Source organism: Pectinophora gossypiella, chromosome 23 (assembly GCF_024362695.1).
Source record: "Pectinophora gossypiella chromosome 23, ilPecGoss1.1, whole genome shotgun sequence".
NCBI lineage: Eukaryota > Metazoa > Arthropoda > Insecta > Lepidoptera > Gelechiidae > Pectinophora > Pectinophora gossypiella.
This window is the reverse complement of record NC_065426.1, coordinates 10,412,385-10,431,897: the sequence shown is the minus strand read 5'-3', so window position 1 is coordinate 10,431,897 and position 19,513 is coordinate 10,412,385. Positions and strand designations below refer to the sequence as shown.

Genomic DNA, 19,513 nt, shown 5'->3' with positions numbered 1-19,513 from the left:
CGTTGCAGCTGTGGACTAGTTTTCCAATATCACCTGTTTCAGTAAATCCAGTCGACAATTTTGGATTGAAAGATGGCCTGAAATGAAAGATAACATTCATTTATTTATATAAAATTTGTACAACTCATAATTGTTTCGACATATAATAGTTGCAGACTAAGTATATTAAGTACATAATAATATGTAGTTGAATGATAGATATTATAAACATGTTGTGATAACATGATACAAATATGTTATCTATCTAGCATGATGCAAGCTAAGCTGAAATTTAAATATAAATTTAAACACCAACAGCCTCTCTCTAACCATCGTCTTCTCAAGCTTTTATTTCTTGGAAACCTGTTAACGTAAAAATAATAACTAGTATTCTTAGCCAGTATTATTGGCGCAACACTAATTTGACTATGACGAATAAAGATATTGGAAAACAAAGAAAAATACGGTTTGTAGTATGACAATTACTCAAAATATATAAAGGTTTAATACAAATTCATGTCTCAGTTGCGTTGTAACATCAAAATCTATAGGATTGTTTGTATTATTCAATGAATACGGGGTACTAACCTATGAAGTGACAAATACGGTTGATTTCTGTCCTTTCTGGCACCACACTGTACAATACAATACACGGACATGTTGAATAACACTTTTTTCAACTTCAACTTCGATTTAGCAAATCAAATCCTCGTAATTTATCCGCAAAACACAAAATACGATCTCATAAACAGCTACTTGACAGCAGAAGTACCACAAAACACAGCGCATAAAATGGCGAAAAATGGCACGCACCTACAGCTGTTGTGACGTCATCACAAAATGTTGCCATAACTAGAAATAACAAATATATACTTATCTCTTTTACCAAAAGAAATTTTGTACTAGTAAAAAAGAGACAAAACGATTATTGACGACCTGTTTCATAAACTACTCATATTTGTATAAGATGATGTTTATATAGTAGAACAGGGCGCCTCCATATAATTTCCTATCTCTATGCTGTTAAGTCATCAGTCACGCCATCTTCACATCAAACTACAGACTAAAAACTGTTTAAAATAACATACTACTTATCATCAAAGTTCGCATGACAATCGTTAGATGGCGCTATTGAATCAAGAGGGGATTATAATATTGTTCAAATCAAGACGCAGTGGTGCTAATTCCTGCAGACGGTGTCTAATTTTAAGTTATACCTGCCATTTTCTTATCCGCTGAAAAAGAAAGGAACGGGTAATGGAAAGGCATCAAATTTATTGAACACACGTCAATTTTAAATAGACAGCACGTCAAATGGATTGCATACCAGCGAGCCTATTTTATTCGCCTGGATTATTTATTCGTTTTAAAATTAACTTGTTGACAATCATCAGTCCTTTTCTTTTCGGCGGATAAGAAAATGGCGGGTATAACTTAAAATAAAATTAGGAGGTGTCTGCAGGAATCGGGGCCATTGGGTACTTAGTTCACCTTACGATGAATGTACCCCTAGCTACGCCATGGGATTATAGTCGTGATTTTATGTTACCTATATTATGTAGAAATGAAGAAGTGTCGTTCAGAATTATAACTTATTATTTCAATTGTTAATACATTTTATTATAATTAAAATTATCTCTACAATATAATGTTTGTGACAGAAATGTATTAATACTTATTAATAAAATATATAAAACTAAAATATCACAGTGCTAATAATAAGAAATGTTATATAAAACTTTTATTATATTGATATGAAAATTCGGAATTCTATTTTAAAGGTTGTTTTTCGTAAAAATACCAATTCAAACTTAAATAATTAATTTAACTAAAGAAATAATTTTGTGTCTTTTGTCGCTTCGGACCACAATCAGTTCGGACCGCAGTGCGAATCGATCGACTATGAGTTCATTTATTTATTATTCGGGAAAATAAGCAGCAAATAACAATTAATAATATTCTGAAAAACTAGATAGACCAACATAAAATGGGTCATTTCGCGCGGTTTAAATCGCTGATGAACATTGATGTAAAGAGTCGATTTGGATCGTAGTGGGTTCGAATGTAGAATATAATCGATATTTACTTAAATTTAATTACAGAATCAACCGGAGAGGGTATGGAGCATACTCCACCACGCTGCTCCACTGCGGGTTGGTGGAGTTGCCCTCTCCGGTTGATTGAGGGGAGGCCTGTGCCCAGCAGTGGGACGTATATAGGCAGTTTATGTATGTAATTACAGAATCAGCTTATTCTTAAAGATACCTGGGGCAATCTGCATAACTTCAACCACAGAGCAGCAGTGCCAATATCCATTTTAAAAGAACTCTAGCAGATTCGCACCGCGGTCCGAACTGGGGCCTGTTCCATAAAACTTACAATTGTAAATTACAAAGACAATTTGATGTACATTGCGGAGTGTGTGATCACAAATATTTTGCAGTTTCAAATTAGCTACGTAATGAACACCAAATAGTCGTTGTAATTTACAATTGTAAGTTTTATGAAACAGGTTGCGGTCCGAAACGAATAATTCATTGGATCTATTAATTCTAAATTATAGTAATTGTAATAACTGGATATGAGTTTTTAATTTATTCATAATTACTTGTATTTAAGGAACATTTTACTGCGGTTACCCAGTTTTCACGGGGTCCGCTAACCTAACCTGAAGTTATTGCTAGGTCCGATTTTTCTTATTTTTCTTTCTCAGTACCTAACTCATATGTATCCTCTGTCTACGCAAAACACAATGTTGTTAGCTTCCCTCTGTCTACCCTCTTTAGTCTTAAACGGAGGTATCTGCCAAAAGTCTTCTATGTTCCTCTTTTCATCGCCCTGTAACAATAAATATGAATTATTACAACGATGGCCCCCACTTGGTCGGACAAATGGGGAGCGCTGAGGGCTCTCACCCGGTGAAATTTAAGACAACAGGCCTAAGGGGCATCCCCCTTATTGAAGTAGGCAATCTAACTTTAATTTCAAAATGATTAGATAATATTTTATCTTCGACTTCTATTAGCTCAAGTGTTGTTCTGTTATATAACTGGCGTAAACCAGAGTGGGATAAGGACAGAAGATGATTTACAAATAACATAGTGGAATTTTCCATTGCAAAAGTGTCTCTTCTAATTTAAAAGTTGCGCTCTTGTCGTTTGGAGTAATCGCCATTCCTCTCTTCTTCCCGCCAAATCCTGCACCTTCTCTTTTATTTGTTTCATAAATGTTCTCCTAGGTCTACTTCTTCCTCTCTCCCCTTCAATTTTTCCTTCTATGATGTTTGTTATAAATGAACAACGGGGTAACACGCGTCTAAATTAACCTTTCTGATATATAGAGCACGTGGTCTATATTGTGTCAAATTAAGTGTACTCGAAAATAACCGATTGTGTTTTCGAAAATAGGCATGGGAACTTATTCAGTGTTTTTACTTATTAACTCCCAACACACACGCTGACATGTAGAGACTCCCTTAGGGAATATCACCCCCTAAAGTAACTCAACTATACCGTAAAACAGTATGTGCAGAGTTTGCACTCTGCTACACTACAATCTCGAGCGAGTCTAATAGCGTCGAGTTTCTCGATCTCGATGCACAAGCCTTGACCGCCGATTTAGCAACAAATGAACTATGTAATGTGTAGAATGAAAAAATGAATGTGTAGTAGGCTGAGCTGTAGGCCATCTACGGGGTCCACAGGTGGCGGATAGTGGAACGGCCAGCAGATATGATGGTTAGCTGCGAATATAAAAATAAGCAGTCCCCGACCAAACAGTGACAGGATTAGCAGAACGTAGTGGGTAGCTCACTGGGACGGGCTAACCTATAAAATGCTAGCTAGCTATGCTTAGGTTCTATGACGATCTTGTGACGTAGCGAGTAAGCGCCGCTACTTCAAAAGCGCACTCCTGATCATGATGTATCAGTACTGGTTGGAGGCCGAGGAAATGGATTCTGGTAGGGCTCTAGCTAGAACATCACCGATTGAGAAATTGGTCGGTGTGCTGCGGAACGGAATGCGATTGGGGCAACCACCGTTCTACACGCCCTATCTATGGAGTAATGAAGGCGATTACTCCACCGACAAGAGCGCAGCTCTTAAATAAAGAGAGAGAACTATGTAAAACATGCTTACCTCCATTTCCATGGGAACAGCATCTTCAGGAGCCAAAACTATCATCGGGGTAGACTCAAAACTGAATGCCAGCCCGAAGAACGAATACTTCTTAATTTCAGCCATAAACGTCTCCAACGAATAAACTTTATCCGGGTCCGTGCCCATTTCTCGAATCTGTGTGGACAATACTTTGTAATAATACTCCAACAATTCATCATAATACTTCAACCTCATATCTTGCGTCGTACAAGCGTATATGACAAACGACACATCCAAAACTGGAGTCGCACACCTAGCTAACTGGAAGTCAATTATCTTCGCATCAACCGGCTTCTTCCCTTCATATTTGAATAGGAAATTATTCGTCCAAGAATCTCCATGCGAGAAGACTCCAGTGTCATGCGTCCTGACCGCTTTAATCATCTCTTTATACCGTTCTGGGACCGCGAATTCTTTGACCTTCTCAAGGTATATCGAGTCTGGGTACTCCTTTTCCACTGCGTCGATAGCTACACCACAGATCCTCTTCCAATAACGCTCATACCAATCCCAATGTCGATCATCATAGTACGTTTCAAATATGGCATTTTTGATGGTGTCAAACTCATCAGCCTTCTGGTCTTTCATTGCAAATGATACAGCGTGGAATTTAGCTAAAGTCTTATAGATTTGCTTGCAGTGGTCGAAGTCTATCCCCTCTTGCCTCACAGCTGACGTGAAGCCTTCCAGCGAGGCATCTTCTAGGCAGATCACGTCGTTTAAACCATCACAGTAACTGAAGAATAAATTCACGTAACTCTTGAATGGTTCCGTAAGGTTTTTGGAGTCTTGGAACTTCAGTAAACAAGGCAAAATGATGTTGTAAAAGTTGATTTCGTTTCTGAAGAACTCATCGCTACGGAATGTAAGCCGTCGGCATGTATTTTTCGGAATGTATTTGAGAACAACCTGGACGTGTTTAGACGTCCCGTCCTTGTTCGTTCCGTGGATCTTGATACGGATCAACTCGCTCAGGTATGCGTCGCCTTTGCCCGTGTCACCAACGTACTGGAACGTAAAATAGTTATATCTTTAGACACAAGATAGAGTACGCGCCATGAAAGAACTTCCGCAGATTTTAATAGAACTCATTGATATGATACATATAAGCTCGCCTGAGTGAAATAACAAGGGTCATCATTCATATCCAAAAACAAAGATAAAAGATGCATATGCCTGTTATCTTTCCTTGACTCACCATCGCCAACTTGCGATGGATTATCTCTGGCTACCTCAATGAGAAACGTTCCAATCCGCGTTCCACAAAAACACGATAGATGGCGTTGTTAAGTTTTTTCTTCGTTTAAACTTCTAATTTCATGGATAACAGACATACCTATATAAACTTTTATCTTTGTTTTTGGGTAAATCTTGTACAATGCCATCTATATTAGTTTTAGGGGAAGTTAGCCTTAAAAGCAACTTTCGCAAAGGCCGGTCATAGGATGGGTGACCACAAAAAAAAAGTTTTCATCTCGAGCTCCTCCGTGCTTCGGAAGGCACGTTAAGCCGTTGGTCCCGGCTGCATTAGCAGTCGATAATAACCATCAGTCCGCATTGGGCCCGCGTGATGGTTTAAGGCCCGATCTCCATATCCATCCATAGGGAAGGCCCGTGCCCCAGCAGTGGGGACGTTAATGGGCTGATGATGATGATGATGAGCCTGGAAAGTCTCTCTTTGACATTGAATATAAATAACTTACCTCCCAATGGGTAAAACTGACTTCTTCGTGAAACCAATCGGTCAGAGCTAGTGACAGTCGTTTATTGGTCAATGCCGGTGATACGTCCAACAAACTGCTAAAGTCCTCCGTAGAAGACATCATTGGCTGAAACAAAATTAGACTAAAACCACTATAATATCATAAACAAGATATCTTGCCTTGTAGACATAAGCTCATGTCATGACTACATCCCAATTGGGGTACATCTATCGCAAGATAACCGAAGTACCCACACTTCACAGAGTTTTCTGTTAGACTTAGCAGAGATTACTAAAAATAATAATATAAAAAGTTTTTGTGTATGTTATACGAAAGATTTGTATGTTTGTATTGAATAAACTTAGAAACTATTGGACCAATTACAAAAACTCTTTCACTATTGGAAAGCTACATTATTCCTGAGGTCTATAGGCTATATTTATTACTAGAAAAAAAATAGGGATCCATACTAAAACTTCAATAATATAACCCAAGCTGTAAAAAAATACCAAAAAATGTCTTTCTTTCACAATATTACAGAATACATCAAAATCTACCCATGGTGGTTCTACCAGTTGATTGAGGGTAGGCCTGTGCCCAGTAATGGGTTGTATATAGGCTGCTTATGTTATGTCACATTATGAAAATTAACAAAAAAATGTGTTGTGTAGTTTATATTAAAATTTCAAATAAAAAGATATTGTTAGTGACTAACTTATGTACATTTACTCTTCTAAGTAAAGTAGAATATTGGCATAATACACATAATGCGACTGCATGAGATAAATAATGTGTGTACACAGAGATTGATTTCGAAAGATAATAAGTGGAGAGGTCTATTATTATGATGCAACAGCATGATATCAACCTTATCTGTGCTGTGGATGGTACCCATACATAAAAAAAAAATATTCTCTTGTTAGATTAGGAATTAGGAGTAAAAAAAAGTAAAAAGTACAGCATAGAGGGTAGTATTTTCTGAAAAAATTTAATAATTAACTTAATTAACATTATCATAAAGTGCTACCTTTTCCCTACCAAGTATCACCTCGATTAAATTAAACATTGTAAAACAATGTTTAATTTAATGAGCATAGTAATAAAGGTAATTTTTCAGTGATATCAGAAAGTGATTATCTCTTCCCTGCTCTTGGCTCTAAGCACTGACTCTAAAGGGTTAAATCCTCTTCAAACAATGGATGGTTGGTTGGTAACCTGTTACTGTTACTTTATCATATTAATCTTGAACAGTTCAACTGATTTTAAATTATTGTTTGCCGACTTGTGATTTTAACCAGCCCAAGTTTTGGTTGCGGTATGGCTAGTCTGACTGTGTAACAAAAAAAAAGCAATAACTAAGTTAGGCAGCATGGAATACCTTAGCCTACCCCTTATATGGGCCAAAGAAAAAGCAATAATTAAGTACCCTATTTTTTTTAAAAGTTCAAAAAAGTTGCAAGTAAAAAGTTTTTTTATAGTACCCTTATTTAATATTGGAGTAAATTATGTTGGTATGAGAGGACAAGTACATGCCATTCGAATAATTATGTTATCAATACGTCTCATTACACTTTTAATTTAAGATTTGTGTAAAATTCGATATGTGGTAAATGAAATTTTGTGCCGACTTACCTTCTTGTTTTAAAGTAATTGTTTTTTATAAGAGAGTTGAACGATAAGATATCACATCCACGACGTAACTTTATGGACTGATCTTTCTTTATTGAGGCAGCCAGTTTATTTAATAACAAAAACGAATCACAAGCACCAATTTCTATTATACAAGAACCGGCATAATCAGGCCGATTTAAAAATCATTGTACCAGCATTGACGTTTTACGTACGAGCGCGTATTTCTAATTCGGTAACATAACCTTACACGTCAAGCTGTCATACGTGTTAGGGATACCATCCCTAAATATGTATTTCTGCTGTAGATTAGCATATAAATAATCTGCAATTTGAAAATAGCCTTATTAAAACAATTAAATACTATTTTAACCTACTTATATTTAGTTATAAGAGTTTAAATTCATGTTTGATATTAGGTGGTTTCCAGGATTTTTGCCCGGTTAATGGCTATAAGCACCCAATCACATGGGACTTAAATATATCTGGGGAGGAGTGGGAGTGTGTAATGTATTTGTGCAATGCGAACACTATGTCACCTACTAATTAAAAGTTATTTTTTATTGCTGTAATATATGGTGTTTTAGTTCAATAAATCATTGTTATTACTATACATCACTACATACCCTTACCCGGGCTGCAGGCTTTATGATAATGTTATGTTTATTTAATTTTACATAGCCTAGTAGGTATACATACATATTTGCATTGTTTTTAATCTTAAAGGAAAAATTCTGCTAAAGCAGCAGATTTTACTTGAAAACTGGCACACTGATTACATAGTTTTGTTTTTACCCGACTGCCAGGTAGAGTAGTGTTATACGCATATATTATGCATAAATGTGAATTTCGTTATACCCTCGAAACATCCTAACGGCTGGATGGATTTTGATGAATGAAGTGTCTATGGATTCGTCTTAATAATCCAATCAAATGTTATTGGCTTGGTAGGTTTTGTATTTCAGAAATTCAAAATGGCCGTATCATACAAAAGGCGGTAAAGACGAATAAAAATATTAACGCACCATATTGAGTAGCAGATCATAGATAGGTCTTTCATAATGAAGACGATGTTTCTTAGACCATTTCACAGTCAGACGCTTCTTTTAAATATTATACAACCTCAAAATTGTGTAGGTACATCGATACATCTACATATAGGTCTCAACAAAACAGTGTTTGTAGATAGGAACTAATATTAAAACATAAGTTAAAGAGAGAGGCAGATGGCAGAAGAAAAAGACAAAAAATAACCTAATTTTTATTATTTCGTAAATAGAAGTGTTTTAATTGATTCATATTATAACTCATCTTTCCCTTCTTTATGCCACTTTCTGAATTCTTCAATAGAAGCAAGGACATCGTCCGCAAACTGCTTGGGTATCTCTAAGGCCAAGTGGTGACCGCCTTCTAGAATGGTCGTACGGAGAAGATTTGGATGCTTCATCCTGATTATAAACGGGGGTTGGACAGCTACGTCGTTCTTTGCTAATATCACGCATGTTGGTACTGGTGAGGGTATCCTGAAAAAAAAAAATGAAACACGTTATTATAAGCAATGCCTCGTTCACACGTGGAAGGTGGTAGATTTTTTTTACGTGACTTATTGTAGATTTGCATTTGGCATTAATTACTTGGCCGGACAAATGGGGAGCGCTGAAGGCTCTCATCCGGTACAACGTTTAAGACAACAGGCCTGAGGGTGCCCAGTTGGGCGCGAACCTCGGCTCAGGGCGTCGTCTGAGAGGAAAAAAGATTTGAAAGAATAAATCGACCCTAGTGGGACGATAAAGGAAGGTGTTAGAGGTAGTTCCGGCATAGAATAAAAAATAGTACTACTGTCTACTACGTAAAGTATTGTAACTCTTCGTCCCGCACCGATTCGTATTGGGCGCCGACCTCACTAGGGATCAATTCCGAAGCATAATAATATGATGAGATCCCGTTGGAGGTGAATTACCAAGCTCATAAACCATGGTGTCAGGGTTATTACTAAACCATCACGCGGGCCCAGTGCGGATTGATGGTTATTAACGAATGCTAATGCAGCCGGGACCAACGGCTTAACGTGCCTTCCGTAGCACGGAGGAGCTCGAGATGATTTATTTTGTGGTCACCCATCCTATGATTTCTCCGGAAACTCGCGGATTTCTCCAGCCGTGTTGTAGCTGAAAATCAGCGTTTTGTTCGTGAGAGCAAAAACTTGCGCTGAGCTACGACCGATTTGCGCTGCTACAGCACACATACATACCTGGCGTGTTTAATACAGAGCTTCGTCTCTGTTGATTGGCTGTCTGTATCTAATCTTTTTCTTTTTGTATGCATGTGTGTCTGTAGACCAAATAAATGTTTTTATCTATCTATCTATCTTTTTTATCTATGACCGGCCTTTGCGAAAGTTGTTTAACTTCAACAATCGCAGACCGGCACCCATTATACCTTTATGTTTTCTAACTAAATATTAATGTATTTTAATGTTGTAAATGTACGTATATGTGTGTCGTAGGTTGTACCTTAATAAACTTTTTTACTATTTTATTATTATTAATATACCTGTCGATTCCTAAGTCCAAGTGTCTGCTGGCAAAAGACTCAGCATACATCCTCATACTTGTTGTAATAGAGTTAGTGGTCCAGTATATCATGACGTTGTCCAGAATTTGTTCACGGGTGAAGATGTTCAGTCCGCCATCGGGTAGGTCTCGGTAGGACTTGTTGGATGCCATTGAGAACTTCTGGAGAACTGCGGCAAGGAGACCTGTCGGGGAGTCGGATAAGCCCACCCCTGAAAATATAAATACATGGGTGAGTAAATGACAGAGCCGTGGTAGCTCAGTCGGAAGAACGCTTCACTCTCACTATGAGGTCGCAGGTTTGAGTCCCAGCGCGGGCCCGAACCAGAATTTGTTTTAGAATTCATGTTTGGATCTTATACAGGGTGTTAGTCACATCGTGACGAATACTAAGGGGGATGATTCAGACCATAATTCTAAGTTAATATCAAGTGGAATTTTCCGTCGCAAAATTCATGTATTTTTTTTAGTTTTTTTTTTAAATATTTTTAACTCCACTTGATGGTCGTACGGAGAAGATTTGGATGCTTCATCCTGATTATAAACGGGGGTTGGACTCAGAAGATTGAGCTAATCATGGGGATGATTATATAGCTCAATATTTGTTGACGGGATGACTGATGAGATTGGAGTGGAGTAGGTAGAACAGCCTCCGTGGTCTAGTGGTTAGAGCGTTAGGCTCACGATCTGGAGGTTCGGGTTCGATTCCCGATGGGGACATGGTCGAAATCACTTTGTGAGACTGTCCTTTGTTTGGTAAGGACTCTTCAGGCTTGAATCACCTGATTGTCCGAAAAAGTAAGATGATTCCGTGCTTCGGAGGGCACGTTAAGCCGTTGGTCCCGGCTATTAGCCGTAAAAACACCTCCACCAACCCGCATTGGAGCAGCGTGGTGGAGTATGCTCCATACCCCCTCCGGTTGATTGAGGGGAGGCCTGTGCCCAGCAGTGGGACGTATATAGGCTGTTGATGATGATGATGAGGTAGATCCATAATTTTCTACGGGCAGACATATCTGTCTACCCTCTTTCTTTGCCGCTTGTTTATGTGTTTGTTGTTCAGATGGTTCCAAACATTCCGATATCAAATACATAAACAAGCGGCAAAGAAAGAGGGTAGACAGATATGTCTGCCCGTAGAAAATTATGGATCTACCTAGTAGGTAGTGCCTACTTACTCCACTCCAATCCCATTAGTCATCCCGTGATCATGGCACTTGCAACAGTGTCGAAATATCGGGAGTCTCATATCCCTGATTTAAACGCGGTAAGAACCCGTTATTATGTGTTTTGTTATATTTTATTTACTTACCAATGGTATCAGGTATATAGGTATACACTTGTGTGTATCCTAACTCTTTGATTAACCATGGCATGGTGTTGCTAAGGTCCCACATTCGATGCATTATTCCCGGTTCAGCCACCAGCCTGGGGAAGAAAGAAGCCACAATCTGCGCCGTCACGATGAAGGGAGTCACGAATATTGGGAAGTTCGAGTGGTAGCCCAGGACCTCCTGAAACAATCATCATCATCATCATCATCCCCCTAGCATTATCCCGTTTTTCACAGGGTCCGCTTACCTAACCTGAAGATTTGACGGGTCCAGTTTTTTACAGAAGCGACTGCCTGTCTGACCTTCCAACCCGCGAACGGAAAACCATCCCAATACAGGTTAGGTCACATACCTCCGAAAATGCATTTCTCGGGAATGTGGGTTTCCTCACGATGTTTTCCTTCACTGCTGAGCGCGTGATAATCATTTATAATCGAAACAAGAATCATTATGATTTTTTGGTATTTAAAATAGGTAACTCACAACGTGGGCACATTAAATACGTACATGTGTGAGTTATTTATATTATGTGTGTAGCTATGCATAACGGCTGTCTCCCAGTTTGCTGAGAATAAAGACGAATAGCGAGTGTATGTGGAGCAATGCGAACGCCTGCTGCTAATGTAATAGCAACGCGTAGCTTTATGTATTTGTCACAAAGCTCTTATAGGCTCTTTCTCTCTTGATTGTCTATTTCGCACCGGGGTAAGCAGAGACGATGGAATTCCATGTTTGCTTCAATCCTGACGCACTTCTCTTGCTTTCTCCACATTTGTCGATTGTTTCACACACGCACGCCGGTTCAGAATAGATCGTACTGAACCTTTTCTAAGGACGTGTCCAATTCGGTCAATGCTTTTATGAATATAAATAAGTTGGGAGTCAATGAAAGACGATACAGCCACGAAGAGTCTTCAGTACCTACACGAGTTCTTTGATGATGATACGAATTACATACTTTAGGGAAGAACGTAGCCATATGCCTTCCAATGAGAGATCCCCAGTCGCCTCCCTGTACGTAGAACTGCTGATGGCCCAGGCGGTGCATCAGGTTCCTGAAGATGACTGACATCTTGTCAGCTGCCAGCCCGGGGCGCGAGGTTGCCTGTAAAATAAATAACATGTGAATTTTCATTCACCATTCATTATCCCGTTTTCATAGGGTCCGCTTACCTAACCTGAAGGTTTACCAGATCTGGATTTTAACTGCCAGTCTGGCCTTTCAGTCCGAGAAGGTAAAACACATACCTCTGAAACAAATTTCTCGGGAATGTGGGTTTCCTTGCGATGTTTTCCATCAACGCTGAGCAGGTGATAATCATTTATGATCCCAATATAAATTCGAAAATCATTGGTATATTTTTTTGGCACATGATGTATCTCTGTCTACCCCAGTTGGGAAATAATCGTGAGTTTATCGTCTTCTTATCGTGTGGGTTGTGAGGTGGAATACCAGCCTAATCAACCATGGTGTCAGGGTTATGATTGAGCCGCCAAGGGCCCCTGACATGGCTTATGTGACGATTACTTACTTACATCAGTAAATAGTAACCGGGATCATCCTACTTTCGGACAATCAGGTGATCAGCCTGTAATGTTCTAATCAAACTAAGGATCACAAAGTGAGTTTATGTTACGTTATGTTGGTTATATTTACATCGGAATATCCATATCCAGGTAGACTGGGGGCGACTACTTCCACAGCAAAGTCTTTCTCCTCACTCACAGCTGTCAGGTGAGGTATGGCCTCAAAGAACTCACGAACGGAACTCGGCCACCCGTGAAGAATTAGCAGGGGAACCACTGTTTTGTTTGAATCAACCTGAAAACTCACACTGGGGGTCTAAAAAGGCTACATTGAAGCAATTCATCTCAAAAATCAAGAGGGGATCCAGCTGGGCGACTCCCCCTGGGCGACTCCCCCTAGGCGACTCCCCCTGGGCAACAGGTTGGGTCATGGGTGCAATTTTCACTGTAATTTTAGTCAATGCAATTTTATCTAATTCTCTACGTAGCTAGGCTTTCATCGACCTGGTGACCCCCTCCCTGACATAAAAGCTGGATACGCTCCTGGCTTAGCCGCTGGTGGGGAGCGGAGAGATACCGTTCTATACGTATTACTTATTATTCTGTAATTTTAAATTAGCTGTTGGTTACCCAAATAAAACAAATATAAGTACCTGAGGTTTTACCCAAATGAAGTGAATATCCAGCCCTTGGATATTGGTTTTGAATTGGGGATACTGGTTAAGTGCTTCCTCTCTTTCCTTGAAAGGATACTCCTCAGTCCAATAAGCAATCCAACTCGCGACTGCATCGCTATTGAATCCATACTGAAACGCTGTTCCGTTCAGCGATGGAAAATGTCTGTAGTTCTTCAAACGGCTTTTTAGGTCTTTTATCATCTGTGGAAAGGGTTACAAATGAGGAAGTGCTAGTAAGAGTAAGGGAAAAAAAAACAAATACTGATAATTATTGAGGCCAGAAGAGGCAAGATGATTGGACGCCTAATAAGCCACGACGAATTTATTAAAAACATCATAAAAGGAAAGCTAGAAGGAAAAAGAGGAAGGGGAAGACCAAGAAGAGCTTACATGGAACAGATTAAAGAAAAGGTTAACGTCGTGTCTTATAAGGAAGTCAAGGAATTGGCCTGTGATAGACTGGAATGGAAAATGCTACACCGACAAGAGCGGGCCTCTTAAATTGATGATGATAATCATCTGTGAAATAACCGCTGAAAATGTTACTAATTTTGCGATATGATTGCTAACGTTTGGTCATATCATGAAGTAGTCATGCATTTAGTAACTCATGTCGTTAAACGTTTTGTGACCATTCTTCTTCTTCTTCTATCGTGCGAATTACCAACCTCATCAGCCCTGGTGTCAGGGTTATTACTGAGTCGCCAAAGTCCCCTGAAATGGCTCATGTAACGACTACATACTTACATCAGTAAGTAGTAACCGGGACAAACGGCTTAACGTGCCTTCCGAAGCACGGGTCGTCATACTTTCGGGCAATCAGGTGATCAGCCTCTAATGTCCTAACCAAACTAGGGATCACAAAGTGATTGTTGTGATATGTCCCCACCGGGATTCGAACCCGGGGCCTCCGGATCGTGAAGCTCAACCACTGAACCACGGAGGCCGCCAACGTGACGTGACGACGTGGCGCTATGTGAAAGAAGGTTATGGACCATCTTACCTGGTCATCGAAGGTTATACGAAAAGGTCGTATGGTAGCATCATTTGTCTCTGGGCCCCACATCTCATCCAAATCCACATCAGGCAATTTTTGGTTGAAGAACAAATCATTACTTAATATATATAATAGATGTACTATATAGAACACAAGAATGATCAATAGTATTATACTAATTACTATGACTGAAACTAGCTTCAAGTACAGCATTCCTTTCGACATTGTTCAACTGAAAAGTAAAAAAAAATGTCTTTAGCGAACAACAAAAAAGCCGTCTTCTTCTATCGTGTGGGTTGTGAGGTAGAGTACCAACCTCATCAACCCTGGTGTCTGGGTTACTATTGAGCCACTAAAGGCCCCTGAAATGGCTCATGTAACGACTACTTACATCAGTAAGTAACAACCGGGACCAACGGCTTAACGTGCCTTCCGACGCACAAATCATCTTACTTTCGGACAATCAGGTGATTAGCTTGTAATGTCCTAACCAACCTAGGGACCACAATGTATTTTTTGTGATATGTCCCCACCGGGAATCGAACCCAGGATCTCCGGATCGTAAGCTCAACCACTGGACCACGGAGGTCGTTAAACAAAGTCGTAGGACCCCCATACCGACCCCGCCGGCGTGGTCGACGATATCCCTCATTCAACGCTTATCGCTATCGACTCACTCTTATCCTCTCAGGCGACGCCCTTAACCAAGGTTCGCGCCCAACTGGGCACCCTCGATGTTATGTTTTTATAGGTACGTCATTGATTAACCTCTCATCTGCCGAGATACCAGACACAATAGATTTTACATTGTGTCTGGTCGAGATCCGCGTTCCGGCAGATGAGAGGTTAACCCTGCTCCGAACCACCCAAATCCTCTGATAGTTGCGGCTTCCGAATCCCGCTTAGGGACGGTACTGAAAAGTATCGGCGCCCGATGGATGCAATATACGATCCTGACGACCCGATTACTCCCCATAGAGGCGGCCAATCAGATCGCGACAACAAAACTTCCGGACCCTGATACCGACTCCGCCGATGTGGTCAACCTGTGGTATAGCTATCGGTCTACTAGGGTCGATTAATCCTTTCAAATATTATCCTTTCCACACGCTCTGAGCGGAGGTTCGCGTCCTACTGGGCACCCTCAGCCCTGTTGTCTTAAATTTTGTTCCACGGCGCTCCCCATTTGTCCGGCGAAACAACAAGAAACAAGAAACATTTATTATGAAGCTGTGTAGGTAAATACATGCAGGTGTCAAACATTATAAAATTTGTCTCAACAGCATGTCCATGTCGGACGTACAATAACGAACAAGCCAAGTAGATAATGCCATTTGTGGCAAATCTACAATAAGACACGTCAAAAAAAGATGCAAAGCCGGGGCGAGTCGCTACTAGCTGGGATCGTCGCCTCAAAGGAAACCAGTATCTCTCAAGCTGGTCTAAGTCGACAAACGTTCAGATGTGCTGATCTGGATTGAAATCAATCGTATACTTGGTGGTACATCTATCTTGTGGGTTGTGAAATCTAAAATAGGTGACGTCCAAAAGAAAGGATAACGTGTACCTGTAAGCAAAAAAATATATACTTACCTTATTTTATTTGATAAATAATGTTAGCCAGCTTCAATTCACTCACACTCTTAACTGTCACTGTAGATCCTGAGTCTGAATAACTTGAGAATTTTTATACAAATAACAAAGAGAATAATAATTAAGTATTGCTTGTAACTTCGAATTGCGCAAGAATATTTTAAATGAAATATTCAGAAATATTAGGGTTCCTCTGCCGTTAAGTTGTTGCCATTCCGTCATAAAATGGAGAATATTACTGCGTACAGAACAGTAACTCTCTGCTCCACGGAATAGAAGGAAAAGGTTGGAAAGGCCCTAACGTGCAATTTGTATGATCGCTGTCGCCGGTTCGACCCTACTCTCTTTTACTACTACTCCTACTTTCTTTCTTTCTTTCTCCTGTAAACAGATAACTACGACGGCTCTACTGCTTCTAAAATTCTATAGCCACGTAACTGGCAATGCACGGCGGAACGGAACAGGTATATGTTTGTTTCTGTGTGCGTTTGTGCAAAGTAATGTTACCACCTATCTTCTAAACTAATGATCCGATTTGTGACTTTAGCTGGGTTAATGGCAGCCCCCGATGGATATTCCTCGGTTATGTATTATTATTATTTATTATCGCTACATTTAAGTATATCTTCGAGAAACAGACAAGTCGGGGGTTTTGAGTTATTTTATTCTCTTTCGATGAGATTTTTACCGTCGTGGGTTTTTTTCATCATCGTTACTTCGTTACTTTTCGTAAGATACTGCATGCAAAAGTATTTCTTTGATAAATAGCCGATCATACTTAAGTTTTCAGCTTTCCTGTGTTAAGGAGGGATCTTCTTGCATAATAGTCGATATTTGTTTTTTGTCCTGCAGCCTAAACACAAGACGACTTTTTAATGCACATTTGCGGAGCCCCGTGTGTCGTAAAGTTTGCGGATGAATGGAGTGCAAAGTGGAAGTATGAACTATTTGCTCATACTTGTATGGCGCGCCTTTAGCGCTCACTTGGCCCTTCCAACCTCTTTCTTCCATTCCGTGCTCCCCCCATAATTACACTTTCAATCGTTATTTTTTACATAACGACCGCCTCATCCGCCTAAACCTACTGCAGCTTCTCACAATCTATATCCCGAGATTTATCTCAGCGTCTCCATGTCTTGGTTTAGTCACACCCCCGCCGCCGCCGCACTGACCTATGCATTATACAGGAGGGGGGGGGGGGGAAATACAAAACTACTGAGTATACTCATGGCACACCCCGGACATTTCATACAAAAAACCTCGTTGTACACAGACACTACACATTGACTTTACCGTACACGTGCACCTGTGTGTGTGACGTCTGACGCCATACGATTGAAGACTAAAGTAAGACCGAGGGGGTGAGGTAAACCTTGCTCAGCCGCTGGTGGGGAGCGGAGAGTTGCCGTTCTATACGTAGTATTATTCCTTATTCTATGGTTTAGTCACACCGGACACTCTATACCTATATATAAAAATCCGTTTGCTGATTTACCGCGTAAGTGCGGGCTAGAGGCAGTCTGCGAGTATTCCCTTTCTGGCCTCGGCTTTAGGCCATTTAGACTTATGCAATAGTAATAACGCACTTTCGTAAATTCACCCTAATAACCAACGGCCTCCGTGGTTCAGTGGTTGAGCGTTGGGCTCACTATCCGGAGGCCCCGCGTTCGAATCCCGGTGGGGACATGACACTAAAATCACTTTGTGATCCTTAGTTTGGTTAGGACATTACAGGCTGATCACCTGATTGTCCGAAAGTATGATGATCCGTGCTTCGGAAGGCATGTTAAACCGTTGGTCTCGGTCACTACTTACTGATGTAAGTATGTAGTCGTTACATGAGTCATGTCAGGGGCCTTAATAACTCTGACACCATGGTTGATGAGGTTGGTATTCCACCTCACCAACCACACGATAAGAGGAGAGACCAACCATACGGAATACTTTAGAAAACAATCCAACTAGCGTATGGATGCATCTTAAAATGCATACTTAATCATGAATTGTCACGTCAGTCAACATTACAATTCACAAAGTTACCTTCGACAAGGTCACCTTGGTATTTGGAAACATAGTATTTTGGATACGTTCTTTAGTACTTAACAGTTGCCGAATATTTGATAACATCGCCATATAGAATTTGAAGGTCGCCGCTGGATGTGGGCAGCGCAGGACCGATCGTCGTGGAGATCCTTGGGGGAGGCCTATGCCAAGCAGTGGGCGTCGTACGGCTGATGATGATAGGATTCGAATGAGAGATTTTCCAGGCTACGTTCCTAAAAAAAAAATATAGATGCCTCTTCTCCTCATCGCCTGGTGTCAGGGTTATGATTGAGCCGACAAAGGCCCCTGATATGGCTCATGTAACGATTACTCTTAACGTTTAACGTGCCTTCCGAACCCTGGTTTATCTTACTTTCGGACAATCGGGTGATCAGCCTGTAATGTCCTAACCAAATTAGGGAACACAAAGTGATTTTTGTGATATATCCCCACCGGGATTGGAACCCGGGGCCTCCGGATGGTGAGTCCAACGCTTAAACCACTGGACCACGGAGGCCGTTTTTTAAATGCTCGATAGCGAAAATATTCGACCCAAAAAAAACAAATATCGAATATTCGTTCGATATGTGGACTCTGTGAAAAACGGGATAATGATAGGGAGATTATGATGGTGATCGAAATAATTGCAGTGTGGAAACTGAAATTAAAAACAGGATATAACACTATTCTGAAATAAGATATGATTTTAATGAATATAACTCTATGTTTGTTTTCACATAACTAAACCGAATGAAAATATCAACAAACATTACAAATACGTAAATAGCAAAAAGTTGTCTAAACATTTTTTACAGTAGAATAACTCATTAGGTGTTTTGAAGCCATTATGTCAACATAAACTTTAATGTGTAATAATTAAAATTGGATAAAATAATTAATTTGTATTAAAAAATACCTGAATCTTAGTTTTAGTTTATCTATTATGAAACAGTGTTATATTAGTGTTATTTTTATATTATCTACATTATGTAAGTACTGTATTTAATCACAATTAATTTATTTTTACTCAGTTTAAAAATCTTGATTTACATCGTAATGTCGTGGGTTTAAATCCCGGTTTGGGCTCTAAACTATAAATAACAGAATTCGAATCTAACCAAGAACACACCCCGGTCACTCCATACAAACAACCTCATTTTACCCATGGTATGGTAAGAAGACCAGGTATGCAGGGTATGCTCAATCCTATGACAAGCCGCCATTGCTAGCCCATTGATGACATAAGTGTTACAATTCAATTGCTATCTCCAACATTCCAAGGACGCGAATTTTATTAT

The 19,513-nt window shown here is 39.9% G+C and overlaps 3 protein-coding genes across 4 annotated transcripts in view; 1 reads left to right on the top strand and 2 right to left on the bottom strand.

The window, feature by feature from the left end:
* LOC126377581 (probable phytanoyl-CoA dioxygenase) overlaps nt 1-19,513 on the top strand; it is a 103,516-nt gene that overhangs the window by 64,442 nt on the left and 19,561 nt on the right. The gene's annotated exons all lie outside the window — the stretch shown is intronic.
* Nucleotides 1,558-7,703, bottom strand: LOC126377561 (uncharacterized). Of its 2 annotated transcripts, none has more exons than XM_050025359.1 (4): nt 7,475-7,703; nt 5,843-5,968; nt 4,119-5,147; nt 1,558-2,817 (listed from the first exon to the last, which is right to left on the bottom strand). In XM_050025359.1, exons 2-4 carry the CDS (start codon nt 5,963-5,965, stop codon nt 2,701-2,703), a joined length of 1,269 nt encoding a protein of 422 aa, XP_049881316.1. In that variant the 5' UTR covers nt 5,966-5,968; nt 7,475-7,703; the 3' UTR covers nt 1,558-2,700. The 2 variants fall into 2 exon arrangements, with proteins under 2 accessions (XP_049881316.1, XP_049881315.1); XM_050025358.1 differs by lacking the exon at nt 7,475-7,703 and adding an exon at nt 6,870-7,164.
* Nucleotides 8,770-16,253, bottom strand: LOC126377548 (juvenile hormone epoxide hydrolase-like). Its single transcript, XM_050025344.1, has 8 exons — nt 16,173-16,253; nt 14,586-14,811; nt 13,559-13,783; nt 13,036-13,200; nt 12,337-12,483; nt 11,357-11,558; nt 10,025-10,256; nt 8,770-8,994 (listed from the first exon to the last, which is right to left on the bottom strand). Exons 2-8 carry the CDS (start codon nt 14,802-14,804, stop codon nt 8,772-8,774), a joined length of 1,413 nt encoding a protein of 470 aa, XP_049881301.1. The 5' UTR covers nt 14,805-14,811; nt 16,173-16,253; the 3' UTR covers nt 8,770-8,771.